The sequence below is a fragment of the Nematostella vectensis genome, chromosome 12, assembly GCF_932526225.1.
Source record: "Nematostella vectensis chromosome 12, jaNemVect1.1, whole genome shotgun sequence".
Classification (NCBI taxonomy): Eukaryota; Metazoa; Cnidaria; class Anthozoa; order Actiniaria; family Edwardsiidae; genus Nematostella; species Nematostella vectensis.
This window is the reverse complement of record NC_064045.1, coordinates 12,450,738-12,472,954: the sequence shown is the minus strand read 5'-3', so window position 1 is coordinate 12,472,954 and position 22,217 is coordinate 12,450,738. Positions and strand designations below refer to the sequence as shown.

Here is a 22,217-nt window from a genome sequence, read left to right as displayed (position 1 = left end):
ACGCGATACAAAAGGGAATTTAAAGGGACCGCTTAAACCATACCCATAATGCGTCGCGCTGCTATTGTTCACATAGGTGAAATGAAAGCCAATTTACATTAGCAGTCATTAAAATCATTACCACACATAGGACCGACCATTTGACAGGACGGTAACATTCTTCCTGCCCATTCCTCTTTCCAGCCGAAGACTAAATTATTCGCCAATATTATTATGGAGATTTTGGCTTGATTTTTTTGGATGGAGGGGGTGGGGGGACGATTTTCGTTTCTGACCCGTCAGATATCAAATAGTCAGTACCTAATGCAGTAGAATCCCACTAACGCGAACTCTAAAGACAAAAATAAACAATCACTTCGAGGGAGCGAGGGTTGACCTACAGCGCATTTGCTAAGCGACTGACTATTAGTAAAGCGATGGGCTGGGGGGTTCGGAAGAACCACCCCACTCGACTGAAAGGTCCGCTCTAATAAAGGTCAGTTGAGTACCAATACAATAATACAATATTTATTTTGCATTTCCATTATGTACATGTTGTTTGGCGTTTCAGTATTTGCCTTAAAATATTATAATAATTCTGTGTGTTTTTAAAAAAATTTAATTAAGGTAGACAAAATTTCACTGAAAGGAAATGCCTAGAGCCTAAATTAACCGTTAGGTTTTCGTGTCAGACACTAGGCAGTTAATATTTATATTTTAATGTAGCTCTTACACTCAATGACTTTCAACATCAATAATCATAAAAATACTGAAAATAGCACCTCAAATTTGTAACAGTGCTTTTCATCACTATGGGATGAGAATTTGAAGTCATGGCAATGTAGAATTGCAAAAATATCCACGGATTCAAAATATGTTTCCATAAATCTCTTTTCAAGTTTACCATTGCGATTTTAGCTCGCACTAAACTACCCATAAAAGAAAATTAGAGAAAAGTATTAGATTCGATTCAATGGTCGCATGAATTATTCATAATTCTTAGAAACAGAGTCAGAGATTTCACTTACCATCCATTTTAACGAGAGAAGAGCCAAAGAGACGCACGTGAGGTTGCTACATCGCTGTGCCCTACCGCTGATCACTCGTTCCCAGATCCCTGTTCCCTGTTTCCCGCTCCCCGCTCCCCGCTCCCCGTTTTAGTAACATCCGTTTCTGTCCAGACGTTAGTTTAGGTCAAGATGTTTTTTTTTTTAGGTCCAGAAGCTTTAGTTTCAGACATTAGTTTAAGTCTAGACGTTAGTTTAGGTCCAGACGCTATTAGTTTAGTTTTAGACGTTAGTTTCTGTCCAGACGTTAGTTTAGGTCAAGACGTTAGTTTAGGCCCAGATGTTTTTTTTAGGTCCAGAATCTTTAGTTTCAGACATTAGTTTAGGTCCAGACGTTATTTTAGTTCCAAAAGTAAGTTTAGTTTCAGAGACTCAGGGATTTGTTAAGAGAAAAACGCAGGGTTGGGTCCAGAGAAGTGAGTCACTGACCACGGATCAATTAAGTACAAATCGACATTCTTAGCTCTGGTAATAGGTCATTAGATCCATCAAGAAACGTTTCCTATCCAAATGCACACATAAAATAAGCCATCCTCTAACTACCAACAAAGTAGACTTTCCCCAAGTCCTCTTTGATTGCTGCCAAGGTCGCCCACTTCGATAAGAGCGCGGGAGCTAATGGGTACTATCTTCAGTTATGCCCGGTGCACACTAGTTACATAACGACATAATGACATAGGCGCGTGCACCCTTATGTTCATATGTTCAAGTGTGAATGGTTCGACATTTTGACATAAGCCCTGCATAACGGCATGAACATAATAACGACATAACAGAAAAAAAACATGTTTTTTCTTTTATGTCATATGTCCATGTCGTTATGTCGGGCTAAAAACAGTAAGCGCGCCCATGTTATGTCACCCCCCTCAGCCAGGTACGCGCCTAAGATGTTAGTTTAGGTCCAATATTGACTTGAGAGATCTGAATCGTAACTATCAAATTCCTACAAGAACACCAATTAGGAGCAGGTAAATAGAATGAAAGAGAAAGTATTAGAATTTGGGAAAAGCTAGAGCATTAATTCCAGCGAATAAACAACCATTATTGCAGACTTGAATATTCTGCGAACTCTCGGTAACTGCACTGCCTTGTAGTTAACGTCAAAAGGGTTTGAATTCTTAGTATCTTAGCAACACTGTGTTCTATTATTGGTCAACACATTGCGGCGATAATGTATGCCCTAAAGCGCTGGTTAATCTTCAAGTATAACTCTCACGTACAACTCACTATCAAAGGAGAACCAAAAATACAAAGAGGACCCAAGACGACTTTTGTAGTAACCTTTTATGTGTGAAAATTTCTCTACGGCAATGCATTTTGGGCAGGATGATGTGCTCCTCTTAAATTTGCGTTATGTAAATAAAGACGCGTGAAAATAATCCGAAGATAAAAGGATTCATTGCATGTTATAAAAAGGTTTGTTTCTCAAAAGCCAAAAAGCGATTATGCTCGCGTGTTCCTCTGGGTATAAATTCACAGGACTATTTTCATTTGCTGATGTATTTTTTCTTATTCCTACGTGGAAATTATTTTAGCCTCCCATTTCCCCCTATTCTTAAATACTCCTGAAGCCTCAAATATTTCTTACAAAGAAGTTTATAAATGTCGACTCCTACGACCCACTCAACAGAGCGATCAATTTTCAACACTTGTTACCCTGGGAACAAGTCATTGGAATATCTCCCAGTGTGCTTTTCCCTTTCTTTCTAAGAAATCAATGCGAACTTAAATGGCCTATCGGTAGCTTTCGAACCGGAAAAGCAAGTGACAGCCGTTCGCGATATTGTTTTTTAAGATGAACCCCTGTGGTGAATTCCCCCTATTGCAGCCGAGATCGAATCCGTTGGGAGACCATAACAGTGATAATTATTATTTCTAAGGTGACCGCAGCATAACATTTTACCGATCACCAAGTGATTTAGAGCTAGTGCTATGCTTGAGTCAATAGAGTTAAAGCGTTTGAAAGTCATTTCGATAAAAATGTAGGTGTTTGCCGTGTGGTTACCAACGCAACGCCAAGTTGCCTGACTCCCTACATCCTACACCTGTCCTGTTTAATCATAGCGTACTGAAACTATCGGACAAGAAAAACCAAAGAAGTGTATGGATTGAGAGTCTAGTTGAATTCGTAAGGATCATTTTGTATTTTCCCTCGATGCAAAATAAAGTCCAGCAAGATGCGGCATTTGCAGAACGATTCCGAAGACTAGAAAATCAACGAAGTACACGGCACATGGATAGCCCTCCATGGGCGAAGAGCGAACCTAAACCATCAATTTCCAGAAAAAGGTACAAATTAAAATATAGTGCATATACTTTTAGGTGATACACATACTTCAACTAATAAAAAATGAAGAACCTGTTATTCAATTTTAATTGTATCATCTCATAGCTTTCTTGAATTTAAGATGTCTTAAAAATTGCAAACGAAAATACAGGTAATAAAATTTGAATTTTAAAAACAATTACAAAACATTTCAATAAAACTTTTATTGATGTTCTAAATCATAAATAAACTGTATGCTTTATAAATAAATTTATTCCGATACAATTTAAAGAAAACAGAATAATTTTGGCTTGTAGTTTTCGTTTGCACGGGGATTTGGTAAGTCATTTTAAAAGATGTATGCTATATAGTCGTGTTAAAACACTCGGGAACTGTTAATGAGTGGTGATGAACTGAATATCGTTAACATGATTGTGAAACACCACCGATCGGAAGAAAAAAAAAGTAATTTCTTTGTTCGATTGCAAAGGTTTTCATAGCATATGTAAAAAAGAAAAAAATATGTTTTTATCCAATTATCAAGGTAAAAAAAATCATTTCTGGTTCGATGCACTGACTGCTTTAATCATTTTTATCTCCACGGAACAACGCCAAAACCAATCTAGACGGCTACTAAGTTTTAAATTATACAACTGTATTTTCTATAAAATAGGCCATAAAAGAATTAAGTATTTGAATTATTTTCTCGTCCCTTTTTTACAAGGTCGATTTAATGGCTTTTAATGTTCCATCTTCACGTTAAGGCAACTGCCAGCTTCTGTCAGCTGAGCAAGTACTTTTAAAACATGCACCAATCAAAACCTGTGCTAACTTGAGTGGAAAATGTTAATATAAGGATTTAAACTTTTTTTGAATAGGCACGATGACCATGAAAGCAATCGTATTAGATGTATAAATATACTTTCCTCGAGCCATTTTGTGTTTAATTTCTTCAAAATCAGTTTTTCTTTTTTTTTTTTTAAGTGGGGTATCAACTCTAGTTGAATAAACAAACAAAGATGAATAAAGCGATAAAGCGGGAGTTCATTTTTCTCTTCCGCCACATGGATCCACGATACCCTATTTGACACCGTTTTGCGGTTGTCCAATCAAATCCATTATTAGAAAGCAAACAAAGATGGCGGACGGCTTTAAAGTCGTTGTTTTTAGTTACGGCAAAAGATCTTGTTAACCCACGGCTGTCTCACAGAAAACTTTGAAAATACATGGTACTATTCCCTTAAGGCAAAAAAGGGGTATATTTTGCAAGGAGATGGAGTTAAGGTAAGAGTTTAGAATGTGTTTTTGGTTGTTTTGAAGTCGTAGAAATTTTGTCACCATGGTGTTTGGTAAAACAACCATAAGTTATGCACGAGTAAAAATAGGATATTCCATGGCAGTGCTGTCGTAGAAATTTAATTGTAGGACATATATGTATTTTTACCATAGGAAGTTTTTGTCTATGCTTTATTTTACTGATCTATAATAAATAGTAGGATAATTTGTTTTCGTCTGGTTCGGATCGTCGCGATTTGATACACACGCTGAACGCTGCTTTGGCTAAGAATCATCTAAAATATTTGCACTCCACAATCAAAATAGGTTTTATACTAGTGACATACAGGAAGACGTGCCTTGTATTGTATTTCAAGTGTTCAGTTTTCATTAAAATATTTTTTTTTCTCGTTTTTAAACAAACCTCACAATGCGAGAAATTGTTATAACTTTCTTCCTCTGCGTTAATCACTTGCAGCTGCTTTGTAATTCTTTAATGCAGAAGCATATTGTATTCCTATTGCTTTTCTAGAATCATCTGAGTTATTCATAGATTTGGTGGCTATCACCGATACCTATAAGATAAGTTAATTAATTTGTAATTTATTGAATCAGCTTTGCAGCAGGAAATTTGTTTGATTATTCACTCAAATAAGACAAACAATAGATGGTAGTCTGCTTATAACACAAATAAATTAAATTCAGATGTAGGATTTTTCAACCAAAAATTCTGCCATATAAATGCCTATTTTTTCTTGGACTTTTAGCAGATCACCTCCCAGCTTATCAATAAACAGACACTAATTTTTATTTTGTTTAAATAACCCTCAGACTCGAGAGGTTTAGTGGTTTATTTATACTCTCCTATTTAGGGGGACAATCTTAAGGAGGCTTGAAATACAGTAGTTTATATCTGCACAAATAATCCAGCGGCAGGGCCATACATTTGCATACATATATTTTTTGATAAGAACGTCTAATTTTCAGTTGAGGCTGGGCCGTTCTTATTTTTGGGAAATTTTTAGGCTGAATATGTTCTTAAAGATGTTCTTAAATTTTAGTGTATATAAGAATATAATACCCAAGAATTATTAGGAAGAGAATAACACTAGTGATCAATTGAGCACAATTTGATTCTGCATTTTAGAACACATCAGCTGACTAAAAAAAGAAAGAAAATTCTGCTATCTGAGCCTCGGCATTTTCTTAAAATCTGGTGAAATCTCAGGCTGGATGTTCTTATAAAAAAAACTCTTATTAAAAAAAGAGTGTGAAGCCTTTGCGTTAAAATCCCTTTTGCTTTAAAATAAAATAAGGTAATGCAATGCAGTATGCCATCTTTTATTATGTTTTTAGGCCTCTTTTTACAAGTACCAAAAGCTCCCATTGGGGCAGTTTTTTTCTAAATATAGGGAATGACCAATAGGGCTGGGTCAAACCCCTCCCCCCCCCAGTTTGCTCAATGTCTCCGTATCGTGCTACTCTGACAGAAGTTAAGGGCCCGCTATGGCCCTGTTTAATTATCATGATAAGAGAAAGTTCATTTATTATCCCAAGGGGGGGGGGAGGGGCACAAGGATTTTGATAATAGTAAGAGATAAAATTAGTTGCCTCCCCCCCACCTCCAGGAGGAACACAACTTTCCATGCCCACCCTTACACCCCTCCCCCATATTTTCGGTGCCCCCCTCCTCCCGAAAATCGAAAAAAGAAGGAGCAAAGAAAGGAACAGCAATGACAATGTTATAGGGATGCGATCAAGAGATTAGCTGCAAGCTAATCCAGAAAGTGGAGGGGAATAAAATTGGCTGAAAACATTAATTCAGAAAGAGTGAAGGCACTCATCTTCTCAAAGGTGCAACCAAATCCAGGTTGCAACCTGATAAAGGTTGATGCTATAGATGACGTAAAAGAAAAGCGCAGCATAGGAAAAGGGAAAAGAAAGAGAGCGAGGAAGACAGAGAATCAGATATAAGCGAGGATTTTGATGATGGAGAATAACAGAATAAGAGCTTATATCATTAAAATGTTTTGTTTATAGTTTAGATATGGAACATAAGCACTTTATAATATTATATAGCACAAACCATAAAAAGATGTATTTACTGTAGGGTATATACAGGTTTGCATTGCATAGATAAAATGTGGCTTATTACGTATCCTGGACTCCTGGATTGTGCATGCCAAATAACTGCCTCCCGTTATTTATTACCAAGACAAGTTTAACCAAGAAGTCTGATTAGACACATAGTCAGATTATATAGTAGAGACAACACCCAAAGGAATCAGTGACCTAAAATCCAAACACTTTCGACGCCCCCCCTTTAGACCTCAAAATTTCTCGAGGCCCCCCACAGTATCCTCACCCCCCCCCCCCCCTCGGGATAATAAATGAACTTTCCCTAAGAGTAGAGTGATAAACTTTAATCCCCCTTTATCTGTGTTTGAAATATCATATTCTTGAAATGTCTTGTTATGTTTTAATAAGGTCCAGCAACTCTGGGAAAAGTCTTCCAGCATTACCCAGTATCCCTGTGGACAGATCAAGAAGAGAGAGTCCAACTGGAGGTGTGGATAGCAATCGGTTACGTAACTTGGAAGGGCGTCTTACTCTTAGTGAGCAGTCAAACCGTGCATTGCTAGATGAGCTAGTCAGACTACAGGGTGAATTAAAGAACAGTATACGCCGCAATGAGGATTCAATGCGGGGTGAGAGAGAGGAGAGGCTAGTTTTATCAGAGAAAATTCAAGCTGCAAATAACTTGTACACAAAATTAATGATGAGATTAGCAAGAACTGAGGAGAAATTAGACTCTGAACACTCTGCCGTTGGCTCACTTGTCAATCACACAAAACAGGTGGAGCAGACATTGATGGGTAACCAACAACAATTGTTGAGTCGGCGCGAACAGATCCATGTGCGACTTGAACGATTAAAAGAGGATTTGGAAGATTTGCAGGACTCTTACGAACAAGTCACCAAAAATGCAAGAGTTATGAATGATGATATTCGCCTCACTAAGAATAAACTGGAAGTTCAGACAGTGCAGTTCAGTACAATGGTACAGGAACTACGTCAGCGGATGAAGAAGGTGGAAAGTGACTCCATGACAGCAGTAAGTACAATATTTACCCACATATATTTAAGTACACAATATAATTTACACTATATCTCCTCAACCTGATCCTCTTGCATCATCTTATGTGTAATTTCTGCTAATCTGTTTGAGATCTATAAACAATCCATGTCTTCACCATTCATTAGCTTTCTTCAGTTATTTTCTGGGGTTGTGTAACACCACTTTGTGTTTCAGATGGACCTTATAGGAAAGCAAGCTGAGAGTCGGGGCACACTTGAAATGCACACAGCACAGATAAAAAATAACATGGAATACAGGTGAGACTTCAGAAGGGGCCATGCAATGTTTTTCTACTAAACAACTATCAATATAGGGGTAATTTAGATAGTTTAAAAAAACAGAAAAAATTAGGAGTTTTGATTATCAAGCATATAGACTTTCAATCAACAACAACAAAAGAAGATCAAATTCTCACTGAATTTGGAAGCTCATGTACTAGGGCTTTTGAAGTGAGGTAGTTTCTGATGCAGCAAATTATCTTGACATTTTCAAGAAGGTCTAGCCTGCTCAACAGGCGCTAGTTGCGTTAGGGCTGGAAAAGCCGAGCTTAGTTTGCCAAGCTGGATGGCCAAGTTTAGTTGCGCATGAGAGCAGAGGTGATAGCAAGCAGATTTCGGAGCCGAGCTTCTCCCTCCCCTTTTTTGGCCAAAAGCTGCGTCCGATAGAACAGCTTTTCTGAGAGCTCTTTTGGGGCGCTTTTCGGGCACAGAGATTCTTGTATATCAAACCTAAATCTTGGGTGGTTATTTTATTTCGTTTCATTTTATTTTATGATCAGAAGTAAACACAGCAAAGGTGTGACAGGCCAGCTCTGTTTCACCCTCGGAAACCCAGGGGTATTTTCCTCTAACGAAATACCCCTGGGTTTCCGAGGATGGCTCTGTTTAAGCCTCAGAAACATTCACAAGTTTTATTGTTTCTATTGCATTTTATGCTTCTTTAGGGTGTCAGAAATCAAAGAGCTTGTGTCTGAGCTTAGACGGAGGCTGGACATGGAAGAAGCTGAGAGAAGAACAGTTATACAGCAAGCACAGTTGAAGTAAGTGCAAGCACCAATGCCAGTGGGTCGGATACAGACGGAGGCATGCCACCCCCTCCTTCGTTTAGAAATTGAAGAAGGAAAGTAAATATATCTCCCACAGTTTGAATAGGGGGCAGGGCGTGGGTCCCGCCCCCTTTCAGTATAGGTGCCCCCTTCCTTTAGAGAATTTCTTAATCTAAATTTGGTTGCCCTTTTTTATGTGTATATATTTTTGTTACTTCATTATATTTGTCTATTTTGGATATGATTCCAGCATTGATCAGCTAAAGGCCACGGTACATAACATAGAGCACAAACGGGAGGAAGACATGCACTCTACCTCCATGATGAGCAGAGACAAGGACAGCATGCTGGCAACCGAGCGGAGCCAGATGGCGAGTCGACTCGCAGAGATCAGCGACGAACAGAACAAGAAACTCCTACAGAAAGAGATTCGACTGCGTGAAGAAGCTCAGTCCAAGTTCATGGCGCTTGAAAAGGTGAGAGAGGTGGGAGGGGGGGGGGGGGGAAAGAAGAAAACAGATCCTCTAAAAGCAGAAAGAGGCAGATGAGGTAAGTTGCCTCAGGTCATACCCAGAAAGAAACTTGGATTGAGAACAAAAATTTGCGCACAAAGGTATAAAAAAGTTTAAGTCGTGATAATAAGTAGACCGTGTTGTAATGTGAGGGTGTAATGTGAGCTTAACAAAATTAAGTTGACACAATTTAAGTGGTGCTTTTGTTGGGATATTTTTTAGGGGGAGGGGAGGGGGCACTTATTCCAAAATTCGAGTTCGAGGGGAGGCGCTTATTTGGGAGGGGGCGCTTATTCGAATCGTTATGATATTTTTTTAGACACTTGTTTTATTTGTTGATAATGTAGAAGCTCCGCGAAGAGCAGGAGTCCCGGCTGACATTCGAGAAGACGTTACGTGAGGAGATGGAGCGCCGCTGGCAGTCGCTCAAGTCTTACATGGACGAGGAGATACAGTCGGATCGCGGCACTGAGAAGGTATTTCAGCAATAGTATCTTTTAGACATTTTTTTTTTTGCGGCTGGACAAGTTTGTAATTATATCACTAATTTTTGTTGAATGCGAGCCTTCGGTAAATGTTAACGTTCAAGCAAAAGGATTGTAAGAATCTTGAGTTGGTCGGTGCCCCCAGTGCTGTAGCGGATCTCGAAATATTGGGGGGGGGGGGGGGCACAATAAAAAATATATTGGGAGGAGCACGTGCCCCCAGTGCCCCATTCCCTGCCACGCCCCTTGCCCCTATCACTGTAGATTCGAATGCAAAGCTTGTAACGTTTTTGGCGAGATTCCATACAGTATATGTTAGAATAATACACTTTATTTACGCCAATTTGTGTGCGGGCACACGCTCAGTGAGTTCCATGAAGGAGGATTTTTATGTTTGTATGTACAGAGCTATACGCAGATTTATGCTGCTTCTGCTTATATCTGTAAAAAAATGCCAGGGTTGTGTGGTCAGGCAAGGGCTGTCAGTTTGCCAACTCGTAGTAATGCTACTAGTTTGTGCGCTTGTTGTGTTGGATAAACGTATAGTAAGTAATGTGAAAGTGGTACATATCCTACGGGCCGGGAAAGCTTTACCGAACTTGTGGGTCGTAGACGGAAACGTGGACGACGACGGCTGAAAACAATGGAATCTGACTCAGAATTCAAAAGCAGCACGTGAAAATGCGCTCTGTCTAATGAATTTCAACCGTTTTCCACCAAACCATGACGTGAAAACACCAACTTTCACGGTCAATTGAGGATGCGCAAGTTTGCACTGCTTTACTGTAGAAAAAATGCCCTTAGTTTATTTTTATCTGTCTCTGACTATAATGTTTTGCTTATTTCATTGCAATTAAATTAGAATTGATCGCCAAGCGCGAACGCATCTCGTTGTCCTAGCTGCCGTCCTCGTCCCTGCTTAAGGTCCTATTTTTTTAGTGGAACATGTGTACTAACATAGTGACGCTTGTCGTCTTTCAGTTGACGCAAGTACGCTCAGACCAAAGTTTAGCACGGTTGAATGAGGCTATCTCCATACTAGAACGTCAGATGGAGGAGGGACGCAAGGCGGTGGAGCAAGTGCTGCATGCTGAGATCACGTCCAGGTAAGGCTACGTTCCCACGAGATTCCCTCTAGATAAGCTGGTTTCACACGAGACCCCCTCTGGATAAACTGGGTTCGCACGAGACCCGCTCTGGATAAAGCTGGGTTCGCACGAGATCATCTCTGGATAAAGCTGGGTTCACACGAGATCCCCTGTAGGTGACTTGCGGATGATATGATTGCCAGTTTGTTTGTCACAGGGTGCCCACTGATCCGGGCTTCCTATTCGACTTTCAGGCAATCACAGCACGACAAACTTAGCTCTCGCTTCAAGGACATGCAAGACAAGCTCAATCTAGCGATAAGTACGCTACAACAGGCTGTTGCGGGGATCAACACTCACGTGGAAGAGGAGGTGAAAAAGGTATGCACTGATATTGTATTGTACAGCGGGATCAACATTAAAGAATGTCAATCACCCACTCGTTTGTTATTGTTTATCCTTGAAAATACAGCGGGGTTTTTTTCAAGGAAACTTCAAAATAATAATCTACGAATAAATTCTGATATGTTATTGACTATATTTGATTAAAAATATCTTGCTTGGATTAGCTGATGGAAATGGATTCTTTGTGTGACTCGCCATTGAGCGGGAGTATATAATGGCGGCGTGACTGGCCTTCCTTAATGACCTACTGGTCATTTCCTTTCAATTAAAAAGAAATACTAGAAGGCATGCCCCCTTCGGGCCCCTCCCCCTTCTACCGCCATTTTTTGTCGCAAAGTGAGGATTAATCATGTGTTCGTTTTAGGTGAAGGCAGATATACAGAATCTCTTGGAACAGAGCAAGGAATCCGGCATAAAGGGCTTGGCGGACATGGACACGCGTGTGGGTAAACTAAGTCGACGCATGCAGGACGCAGAAGAGGCGCTAGCGAGCTTGGACAAGGTATTCGGAAACTATTATTAATACTCTTTTAGCAATATGATGTGCATTTCTTGGACAATGCATCCGGAAAGCAAAACACTTTTGGCAATATGATACGTATTTCTTGGACAAGATATTCGGGAGCTTATATCTCAATACTCTTTAAGCAAAATATGATGCGTATTTCTTGGACAAGGTATCCAGGAACCCTTGCCAATTCTCTTTTAGCGATATGATATTTTTGTTGGGTTTATCTCGGAAGCGCGGGGGGCACAGTCAACAGAACGTCGCTCTATACGACGTTCCAGCTTTGATGGGCGTTTTAATTAAATTATGAGGCGATTTCCGCAATGCGAGGAGTAAGGCTGACCAGCCATTAAAGTCTTTTTTTGTGTGATAAGTAATAACATACGCAAAGAATGAATAAAATGATGCAAAACAAGCAAAACGCTTAACAGGCATTTTCGACGATACATCTGTTGACATGTTAACATGAGTTGTAGTTACTAAAGCTGATATGTTAAAAATTATTAAACGTTAATTCTCATTATTGTCATGTTTTTCTTTAGAAAATACAACTGCTGCAAACAGCACAGGTAACAACTAAACATAAAACTAAACTATAAACTATTCAATGAATACAAACTTGGAAAGCGAAACATTTAGACTGTATAACCGGATATAACGTCATATGTTTTTTGGACCTCGTTTCACTGCACTTGTCCACAACGAAACTGTGACAGTGTTCTAGACTCTAAAACATAAATGTGAACTAAACTAAAATGTCTGAACAAAACTTCAGGGGTTTTTTTTAATCTTACCTTTTCTTATCTCGTTACTTCTCGTAAACTCCCTATATTGAGATAACGAAATAATAATCTTAAGTGTTCAAATGTTGAATACTTCTTTTAACAAATTCATTCGCAAATATTGTAATAGCTACTCAAAAAATCAGCTGGTGAAAAGGGATAATTTCTCGCTTTGGTCTTATGATAGGATGACCAAATGGTGGGTGACAAACACGAACGTGTTTCCGAATCTGAAGCTTGATTTGAAGATTGTAAATGTTATCATTTGCTCTCAGGTAACGAGGACTGACGGCGAAAACTCGGCCAAAGCTCGACAGGACATTTCACGGTGGCAAGTCGAGACGGAAGATCGACTAAGAGAAGTCGACTCTAAGATGCGACCACTACCCGACCAGGTCAGCCCCTCTAGGCCCTCGATAACACGACCAAAACATGTGCACAATCTACCCTTATTATACATCCGTATGTAGAGCATAACTCGCTTAATGCGGAAGCAGAAAAAATGTCTCTTAGCGACCACTACCGCGCCAGGAGTTCTTCTTATAACGCATGTCGAAACTTGCTCTTCATGGAGGGCAATAAGTGACCAGGCCCCTCGCGCGGTTTATAAGTCACTAGATCTTGATCCTTGCTTGACTATGTCTATGACTCCTCTATAACTGATGATAAGGAAGAGCGACACCGAAAAAAAACATGTGCACACTGTATAGTGGTGTTCATAGCTTGCCAATGATTTCCCAGGTTTTTTACCTACCTGTTACATTTCCTTCTCCTGCCTTGTGGTATATGGGGCGAATGTAGCACTTTCTATAGCAATCAAATTGGTCCTTGGAGACGCGAGAATACACGTCGTGTATACATGGTACATAGACTACCGAACTAGAGTGCTTATGACATTTGAGATGCGCTAGCCTGGAATCGAGTGTTTGGTGTCACTTATGATGTGGGTTGCCTGTGTAGATGACAAGGCTGAAGGCCGAGTTGGACGCGCTACGAGCTGAGATGGCGCTCAAGGAAGCCACCAGACGAAGAACGCCAACGTAAGTCACAAGCGCCCTCCCCCCCCCTCCCTTATATCTAGATCAATAACCAATAACTCCTTTGTAATTTTTTATATGAAAATAATATTATGAAAATACAACTGTCTCTAAACGGTTTAACATCTTCAAAATATCCATCCAACCAAGTATGATACGATATTTGATTGAAAGTATCTCCAGTTACTTGCTTCAATAAGTTGAGGAAGTGTATGCTTTGTTTCAGTAGTTATAGTGCGGGAGAGTAAAACTGCTGCTTGATCGGCCTTCCGTTGGTCTGATTCGTGTGACAATGTTGTTTTTATGTGAATTATCATAACTCGAATTTATTTTTTAAAAAAAGAAAATGTTACATCATCTGTATTATTTTAGACTTTTCTTACTGTTAGATGGATTAAAATTCACGGTGATTCAAACAGATTGAATTCTCTTCTAGAATGAACGTCTTATTTGCATGGGTTTTATCACCTACAGAAAGTCGTTTTTTCATTCTCACTTCAGGCCCAAACTACAGACGCCTGTCCCGACGGAAGCGGAGCCAGATGAGGAGACCGCTGACATCAAGGATCGCATGCAGAAAATGGAAGACACTTTACAAGAGGTAAGTCAAACGCTGAGACAAGGAGAGAACAGCGCAATGCAATTATTTGCGTCATTTCGAGGAAAGCTCAAAAGAAAATGGATCTTTGTGGAATAACCAAAAAAGCATCCAGGTTTATTAAGTGACATTTTGTCAGCCAGACGAATCCGTTATTGTGGTAATCATAGGGACCTTAAGCAAGGACGACGGCGACGGCTAGGACAACGCGATGGAAAATATGTTTTCGCGCGTAGTGATCAATAATAATTTAATTGCAATGGAATAAGCAAAACATTATAGTCAGAGAGAGATAAAAATAAACTAAGAACATTATTTCTACAGCGGCGAACGTAATTATTGGAGTTTACAGTGCAAACGTCAGCGTCCTCAATTGACCGTGAAACTTGGAGTTTTCACGTCGTGGTTTTACGGAAAACGGCTGAAATGTATCAGACAGACTCACTTGAAACGGATGGAAACGGATTGAGAAATGCACTTTGTTAGTTTTTTTTACCGGCTGTATGATCATTTCAACTCTCGGGATTGTAGGCCAACTAGGTTCCTTCTTTAATTAGACTGGTTGTTCAGAATATTTTACGTCGTTTTACTGAACACTCAGTCGTGTTCTCCAGCTTATACAACCGCGCGAGTACTATTTTTTGTAAAGATTATCTTTTGTGATATTTCCACGTGCGTTGTTCGCAGCAATCGTCGCAGATCAGTAAGATTGACAGCACGGTGGAGACACTGCGTACGGTCCTCTCGCAAAAGATCGTGTCGGAGGCGCAAGCGGTAAGTGACGTGATCGCAAGTTCTGCATGTTTTATAACAACGTTAATGGTTGCCTAAGGAATATGTGAAATAAAAAAGGTATTGTCAGCTTGCATGACATTGTGTGTACATTTGGTCAAGCACTGGCACTCGACTTTTTCGGGTAAGAGAGTATGTCCTGTCCTTTTATAAAGATGAAAATTCTAATACCAGTGTTTTTTGTATCATAGTCTGCATCCTGGTTTGAAATCACGATTATTTGTCGGATTGTAGGTGTTATGTATCATGGTAAAATAAATTATTATTTGTCGGATTGTGGGTGTTATGTATCATGGTAAAATAAATTATTATTTGTCGGATTGTGGGCGTTATGTATCATGGTAAAATAAATTATTATTTGTCGGATTGTGGGTGTTATGTATCATGGTAAAAGAAATTATTATTTGTCGGATTGTGGGTTATAGAAGTAAAATAGAAGTCAGTCCAGGGGCGGATCCAGGATTTCAAAATGGCTGGTGGATAATTGCCGGACAGACGGCTTATAACTGATCCAGTGGTTCTTAGTAGGTCACATGGATCTAACAATACTTCACAATGAATTAGATTTGTTGCGTCAGCAAAGTCAAGCAGACAAAGGCACTCAAAAGGGGGGATATATCCTCCCAATCCACCCCCCCCCCCCTGTACCCGCCCCTGCGGTATTTCGTGGTATTTCAGGCTGTGAGCTTAGTTTTGTGTTGCATGCTATACCATTATTTCACGACAGATTCACACAGACCATTTTATGGTCACTCCATCGCGAATGTAAGTTGTTTGTTATTTTCTACCGATCCTAGCTGTTTGGATGACATATAGGGGACTTGCGCTAAGAGATCACGTGACCTTTCTGAGTGGCAAATTCAAAACAAACACCAGAGAACGACGAAAAAATAAAATCTTTAAACGATACTAAACCCTTTTTGAAAAAAAAATTGTTTTTTTTTCCGTAAGAGCTGAATAAGTTGCTTTTTGTTGCTGTTATTTTGCCGCTAAAAGGCTGAGCGCGCTAGTTTGCCACGCACACAGTCACGTGATCTCTTAGCGCAAGTCCCCTATAGGCTCCTAACCGGACAAGTTTCACTGGTTGTTGCCACCTTCACGTGGGGCAAATGAAGCGTTTACTCGTTACTGTTTGCTGGCGTCCTCTCAGTGATAGCGAAGAAGCTTGAAGTTTTGATTTATTTGGACGCGCGAGAACTGGGAAGGAGGAGCGGGGAGATGCTCTGCCCCTTTCCTTTCCTCCAGGCCTCGCGCGACCAGTACATGGCAAGATGGCGGCTGCTCGACAAATTGCCCGAGAAACACAGTATAAATGCCTGCAAGCAGGCTAGAGGACGCTCCGTCAGTTTTAACATAATTCAGAACGCTGTAATATTAGAAAAGGATAGTATTATCTGAGAACCAAAAGAACATCCCGTCGCAGGATAGGGTATCTTTTGATTGTTATGTTTGTAAAGAATAGGCATTGTTTGGGTCAGTACTACATGTAGGGCTAGGGTGAAAGTCCATGTGTCTTACATAAAGTACTAACCTGTTTGAGTAGAAAAGCTTGCCACTGTGTCTAGTTGCATGGTTCACGCATGCGCATGTCACTTTACCAGCGATGACTGACCAGAGATATATTCAATTACAACAGCGAGGGGAATCGATATCCGAACTTTGGGACCAGCTAGAAAAGATCAAGCCCGATAATGGACCAGGCGATACGAGCCCCGCGGATAAAGGCCCTGAAAAGAACTCTACTAAGACTGACCCTAGCGAGAATGGTCCCACTGATAAGGACCCTGCCGATAGGGGCCCTAAGGACTCTAACGATAAGGGCCCCGAGCCCGAGGACCAAAGCAGTAACGGCCCCAAGGAACCCAAACATGAATGAACGCTGACAAAGAGCTAGTATGTAACCTAAGACCTTTACTCCATAACACTCGTGCTAACCCACTACCGCGCCCTTCTATCAACCTTCTCTTCTTTAATATACACTCTGATACCTTTCCGATTTCCGATACCTTTCCGCTTTACACGCTGAATCAAACACGCCACGTCTACCACCCCCTCGATCTACCTCAGCCTCGTTCCCAGGCTTCCCGTGACAGCCCTCTGTTGTCTTCTGCGATAAGCCAAGGCGGGCGGCAAATCTAAGGTGACGTCATTAACCGACAAGCCAATAGAATCCCGGGAAAGAGGCTAGATCTCCCATCTATCTCATACGTGTGTACTCTCCTCAACCTTCTTGCACCATCATGTTACCACCACTATCCACTCCATACCATCACTAGCTACCCTGCATTCTTATACGTACGTTACCTTCTACCTTCGCCTGCCAGGGGGCGAACCCTACCTTCATCTACTTTCTTATCCTATCTAAGCCACTAATTATCCCTCACTCCGTACACACCACTTCATTAAATGAGTGTAAGCATCTTCATTTAAAGACAATAATCAACGCGTTAAACGCGCCTTTAAACTCCACCACTGCCATATGATGCTATTAAAAGCCTTTAAAGCCCTTACCACGTGAACTCTGTCTATATAAATACAGCTGATAAACATGGATATGAAAGAAGCGGATCCTCGAATTACCCGATCCAGAAGCTGACGAAGAATACCAGCGGAACCTTGAAGTGGACAATTACTTCTAAACAATGAATCTTAAACAGAATTTTAAGCCATTCAAAACACTCGAAGGTCGTGTTTTTAATAGTACATAACATTCGGTGTCACTTTGATAAACATTGCGAACCGGAATTAATGTTACAAAACGTTTTAAACCTGGTTACCAATACTCGTTACAGAGTGCTTTGTTTAAAATATTTTAATAACTTTTATTACTTATGATGATGCTGATGATGATGATCAAGGCTGTGCCTAGTAACGTTTGTTTGTTTCTCCTATATGATGATGATGATGATGATATTGTTTTTAATTAAGATTATTCAGTTTAACAACTTAATGTATACCTTAAAGTAAACGCTATTTACTTCATTATAAGAGATAAAAGTTTTAAGTATCCTTCCTAGACAAGCGTTCTTCTTCCCTCGAATTATGTTTAAAGCTACTTTGTTCACGGTGTGCTAAACAGGACGATTAATCGCCGGCCTTGAAATCGATACACTAAATATATAATCTCCTTTGCGCGGCAGTTAAATCAAGGGGCGCCTGGTGCGTGATGCTATGACACTAAATAATATTAATAAAATAATATGTATATTATATAATACTCCTAGCGCGCCAGGCCCCCTTTTATTTATCTTTACACGGAAGTTAAATCAAGGGGCGCCTGATGCGTGATGCTATGTCACTTGATAATATTTATAAATTGATATGTATATTATATATTACTCCTAGCGCGTGAGGTCGTTTGTCCTCTCCTTGGAGGTTTTATCGGCGTGTGCCTGGTGCCCCAACGCAATGACACTAAATTTAAAATAATTAATAATCCTCGCGGGCCACCGGCCACTACTTAAGAGTTAAAATCGGGAGGAACCTGGTGCGCGATGCTATAAGACCGTTCATCTTTCCATCCCACGTATGATCTCGAATTCGACATAACATTTTTTTCTTAAATTCAAGGCTAATTTCAATTTCTTTCTTAGCGCGGCGAGGAATTGAAAGCCATCGAGAGTGACATCGAGAAGATTGTCAAGTATTACCTGCTTGATCACAGGCGTGTGTTCGTCAAGTACAAGAATGCGGATGTGCACCGCGCCAAGCGAGGGGAGGGTACAGGGCCCATCAGGCTGGCCCTAGTAGAGGTTAACAGGTGGGGGGTCTACCAGGCCTACCGGATGCTCGCCATCAAAAGGGCGTGGTACTCACTGTTGGAGAAGAAGGAGGCTAGGGAGGCGGAGGAACCGGAAGATCCCAGTTTGCCGCCACCCATAGAGAGGCCGGACAGCGAAGATGATAACGATGATGACAAAGACGACAACGATAATGATGACGACGACGACGATGACAACAACGACGATGACGACGATGATGATGATGATGACGACGACGAAGAAGATGATGACGACGACGAAGATGATGACGATGATGATGACGACGATGATGACGAAGACGACGACGACGATGATGATAATAATAAGAAGAAGAAAGCAAGCGCGAGCAAGAACCTCCCGCCAAAAGCTCCAAAGGGAAATAAGACCAACGCGAAGGGTATAAAAAAGAAATAATGTTTATGTATACATGTATATATTCGAAATAGATAGTTCTTGTAATTGTATGACACAGTCAAAGACAAGTTTTGTGAGAAAGTTGGGCAGAATTTCCCTGGAGATAATTTCTTCTTTGCAAAATTTTTGTATAAATTCTCATCACCTGCTCTTTATTATTCTTTACAAGAAAAGGCTGATGACATTCTAGTCCTAGATGCCCTATTCAGGCATCATGCTTTTGGACTCCCTGTGGTTGACGAGTTGATGGTTTTGGGCTCTCTGTTGTTGACGAATTGATGCTCTTGGGTTCCCTGTGGTTGACGAGGTGATGGTATTGGGCTTCCTGTGGTTGACGAATTGATGCTCTTGGGTTCCCTGTGGTTGACGAGGTGATGGTATTGGGCTTCCTGTGGTTGACGAATTGATGCTCTTGGGTTCCCTGTGGTTGACTTGGTGATGGTATTGGGCTCCCTGTGGTTGACGAGTAGATGGTTTGGGGCTCCCTGTGGTTGACGAGTAGATGGTTTATGCCAACTGTAGTCGCATTGCCAGTCACAGGAGCTCTGGGAAATAAATCAACACAAAGTTGAGCTGGTTTGTCTAACGCTTTACTGCTACTCTGTCGTTCCCTGCTAGCAGAGGCCTCTTCCTGGCTGCGTTCGCGAAATACAAAGCACAGAGAGCTCTGCTGCTAGTAGGGAAACTCTGTCTTCACAGAGGCGAACAGCATACTTTTTCAACCTTGTGTTGGTTGACCACGCCTTCGCAGACCACCTAGTTATTCTACAGCTTGTCCGTAGTGTTTGAACTAGTCATCCATAGTAACCCTAGACAAACGCAGGAGCCATAACTAACTAAAAGTCTGTAAACCCTGCTGAGTCGCCTCCTCATTTTGTCAATTTGTTTTCCTAAAAACAACTGCACAGGCCGCAGTAATGGATCAAACAGTTTGGCATTGAATGGAGGCTGGCATAGTAAATCCTTTTCTGTTTTGGAAAACCACCCGAAGCCCCAAACATAAGAGAATAGTAATGTGTCTTATAGTATAACTATATTGTATAACTAAACTCATTATGAAGAGTAAAAAATGTTCTTTGTGAATTAAACTTTATTATTATGTGCGTATAAAAGACTTGTGCTAACGTTGCGTTTCGCGTGTCTTTAATGAGAGGGGGCGTAAGGGTTTGCGGTGATAGAGTTTTGCCTTAAATCTGGCGCGGTTTTTTTTATGTATTTTATCTCGCTTCATTGCGGTTTCTCTAGACTGCGCGGTTTACGGTTATTGACTTTTGACGGTTTTTGGCGTTTTTCTGTGCGGTTTTTGCACACCCCTTACGTCCCCTCTTTAATTGAAAATCTGAATCCCGCAAGCGCGTATGGTATAACTAAGCTAGAAATATGTTGTATAAGCTTTCTGTCGTCGTCCCTGGTGTCATTACGCTATTATTGGTCACCCCGCTAACCGAAAGATGTTAACCCATTGACTCCTGGCTTTTTTTGAGCTGAATTTACAAAAAACAGACTGAAAACAGATACTTCCCCCCCCCCCTATTCTTAGTTTTATACAGCCCGTCAAAGTCAAACACAGCTGCACCTAGTCAGCGGTATCCAAGCTTTCCAACAGTGCTTTGCGCTCCCCACTTTTAATCCCTCGTCGTTGTGCTGAAGCAAGCACAAGTTGATGGTTGCTTGTATTTTTCATAAAAAATACAGCTATGAGCATATTAGGGGAGTGTCTCAGGACATCATGAAGTCTTTTGGGGCATAATTGAGTGCTTTGCTTATGGATATTTGCAAGCAAAGGTGGATTCATGATGATTTTTTCTTGTTTGGCATTGCCTGGATGAGAAAATAATTTTCTAATGAATCACCACAGCTCTCCTAAATGCTGTCTTTTCTGAAACCAAATTGATTCCAAAATTGTTTACACTGCTATTCTGGGTCTGTATGACCTGGAATTGATTTGTTTGGCTTCGGGGTGAAAAGACTTCTAAAAAACCATCTGACTTTGGGGAGAGGAGTGTTGACTGGCCCTCCCCTCGTGAATTTTCCCCTGGATCTCCCAGAATGCTTTTCAATCCGTAAAGGCATCTTCATGGTTTTACAAGCCTTCAAGGAGTGGACATTGTGTTTTGAGGCCATGAAAATGTACTTGGAGAATCAGAATAAAGGTATCTATTTGTGTCTTGAGCTGTGTTTGCTGATCTCTCTCCCTTGTGTGGTATTTTGAGCGTTTTATTGAGAGGGATGATTCTGCTTTTCTCTCCTTGTTCGATTTGAGATTTGTCAAAGAACCTGTGCTATAATTTGGCTTAAGAGTAGATGCCAACACCTTGGATCTGCAAGACCATTTATCCCTAAGACTGATGCCTGAGTATCTTCATCTTGTTGTGTTTATTTTGCATTTATGAATTTTTTGGGTTGTGGGTACTTCCCAAAGCCGGTACAGGCCGGTTGAGGGGTCAATTTGTTAAGTTGAATAAATTAACAAATAGTTCCACACAGACTGAATGCCTTCCCAATGGATTGATCGCTGGATCTATGTTTGTCCCTCCACTCAGGATGCCGATATAATAGCACGCATGTGTCGAAAAACATCGCTTTACCAGGCCCGTAGGACACCCCACGCCGCCTATTTACCTCCTTTTTTAAATGAGTATTGTAAAAAAAAAAAAAAAAAAAAAAAACATTTGACTCAAATTATATGCTCCGCTTATTGTGTATTCTTTAATGGGTTTTGAGATATTACGGAAAAACAGAGCCTTAGCAGGCTACTTAAGATCGGGGGACACAATAAAGAAACATTAAGAAAATATTGGGAAGCACAATCACGCCCCTACTGGTCATTTCCTTATAATTTTTGAAAATATTCGGGGGACACGTGACCCCAGTGCCCCACCCCCTGCTACAGCCCTGAAAAAAACCCTTCATTCAACCTACTAAACAACGCCTGCGATTGAATCAGTGCATGTTATCGTGTGAACAATCCTATTACTCTAACGCGGTGACCACAGAGAAAACGGATAGACGCCCCGCTATTGGCCAATTAACTATAGTGGAAGCAGGCGATTATAGGACGAAA

The 22,217-nt window shown here is 40.6% G+C and overlaps 1 protein-coding gene across 4 annotated transcripts; it reads left to right on the top strand.

Annotated features, from left to right (window-relative positions):
- The first annotated feature begins 2,886 nt into the window (after positions 1–2,886).
- On the top strand, positions 2,887–20,277 carry LOC116603960 (coiled-coil domain-containing protein 154). Of its 4 annotated transcripts, XM_032365658.2 has the most exons (16): positions 2,888–3,335; positions 7,075–7,702; positions 7,901–7,983; positions 8,670–8,765; positions 9,022–9,247; positions 9,631–9,759; positions 10,750–10,874; positions 11,111–11,237; positions 11,626–11,763; positions 12,312–12,338; positions 12,827–12,946; positions 13,512–13,591; positions 14,090–14,189; positions 14,874–14,960; positions 16,615–16,871; positions 18,572–18,709. In XM_032365658.2, the coding sequence occupies exons 1-15, from the start codon at positions 3,202–3,204 to the stop codon at positions 16,852–16,854; spliced, it is 2,340 nt and encodes a 779-aa protein (XP_032221549.2). In that variant the 5' UTR covers positions 2,888–3,201; the 3' UTR covers positions 16,855–16,871; positions 18,572–18,709. The 4 variants fall into 4 exon arrangements, with proteins under 4 accessions (XP_032221546.2, XP_032221549.2, XP_032221547.2 ...); XM_032365655.2 differs by lacking the exon at positions 16,615–16,871 and having other exon boundaries at positions 2,887–3,335; positions 18,572–20,277; XM_032365657.2 differs by lacking the exons at positions 2,888–3,335; positions 16,615–16,871 and adding an exon at positions 4,427–4,596 and having other exon boundaries at positions 18,572–20,277.
- The last annotated feature ends 1,940 nt before the right edge of the window (positions 20,278–22,217 follow it).

What these genes read in the sequence shown, in the direction of transcription:
- LOC116603960 (XM_032365655.2), top strand. Translation starts at nt 3,202, where the DNA reads ATGCAAAATAAAGTCCAGCAAGATGCGGCATTTGCAGAACGATTCCGA. An exon ending in AAAGTGACTCCATGACAGCA is followed by an intron (nt 7,703 to 7,900) that starts GTAAGTACAATA and finishes TTTGTGTTTCAG; the next exon opens with ATGGACCTTATAGGAAAGCA. An exon ending in CGGATCGCGGCACTGAGAAG is followed by an intron (nt 9,760 to 10,749) that starts GTATTTCAGCAA and finishes GTCGTCTTTCAG; the next exon opens with TTGACGCAAGTACGCTCAGA.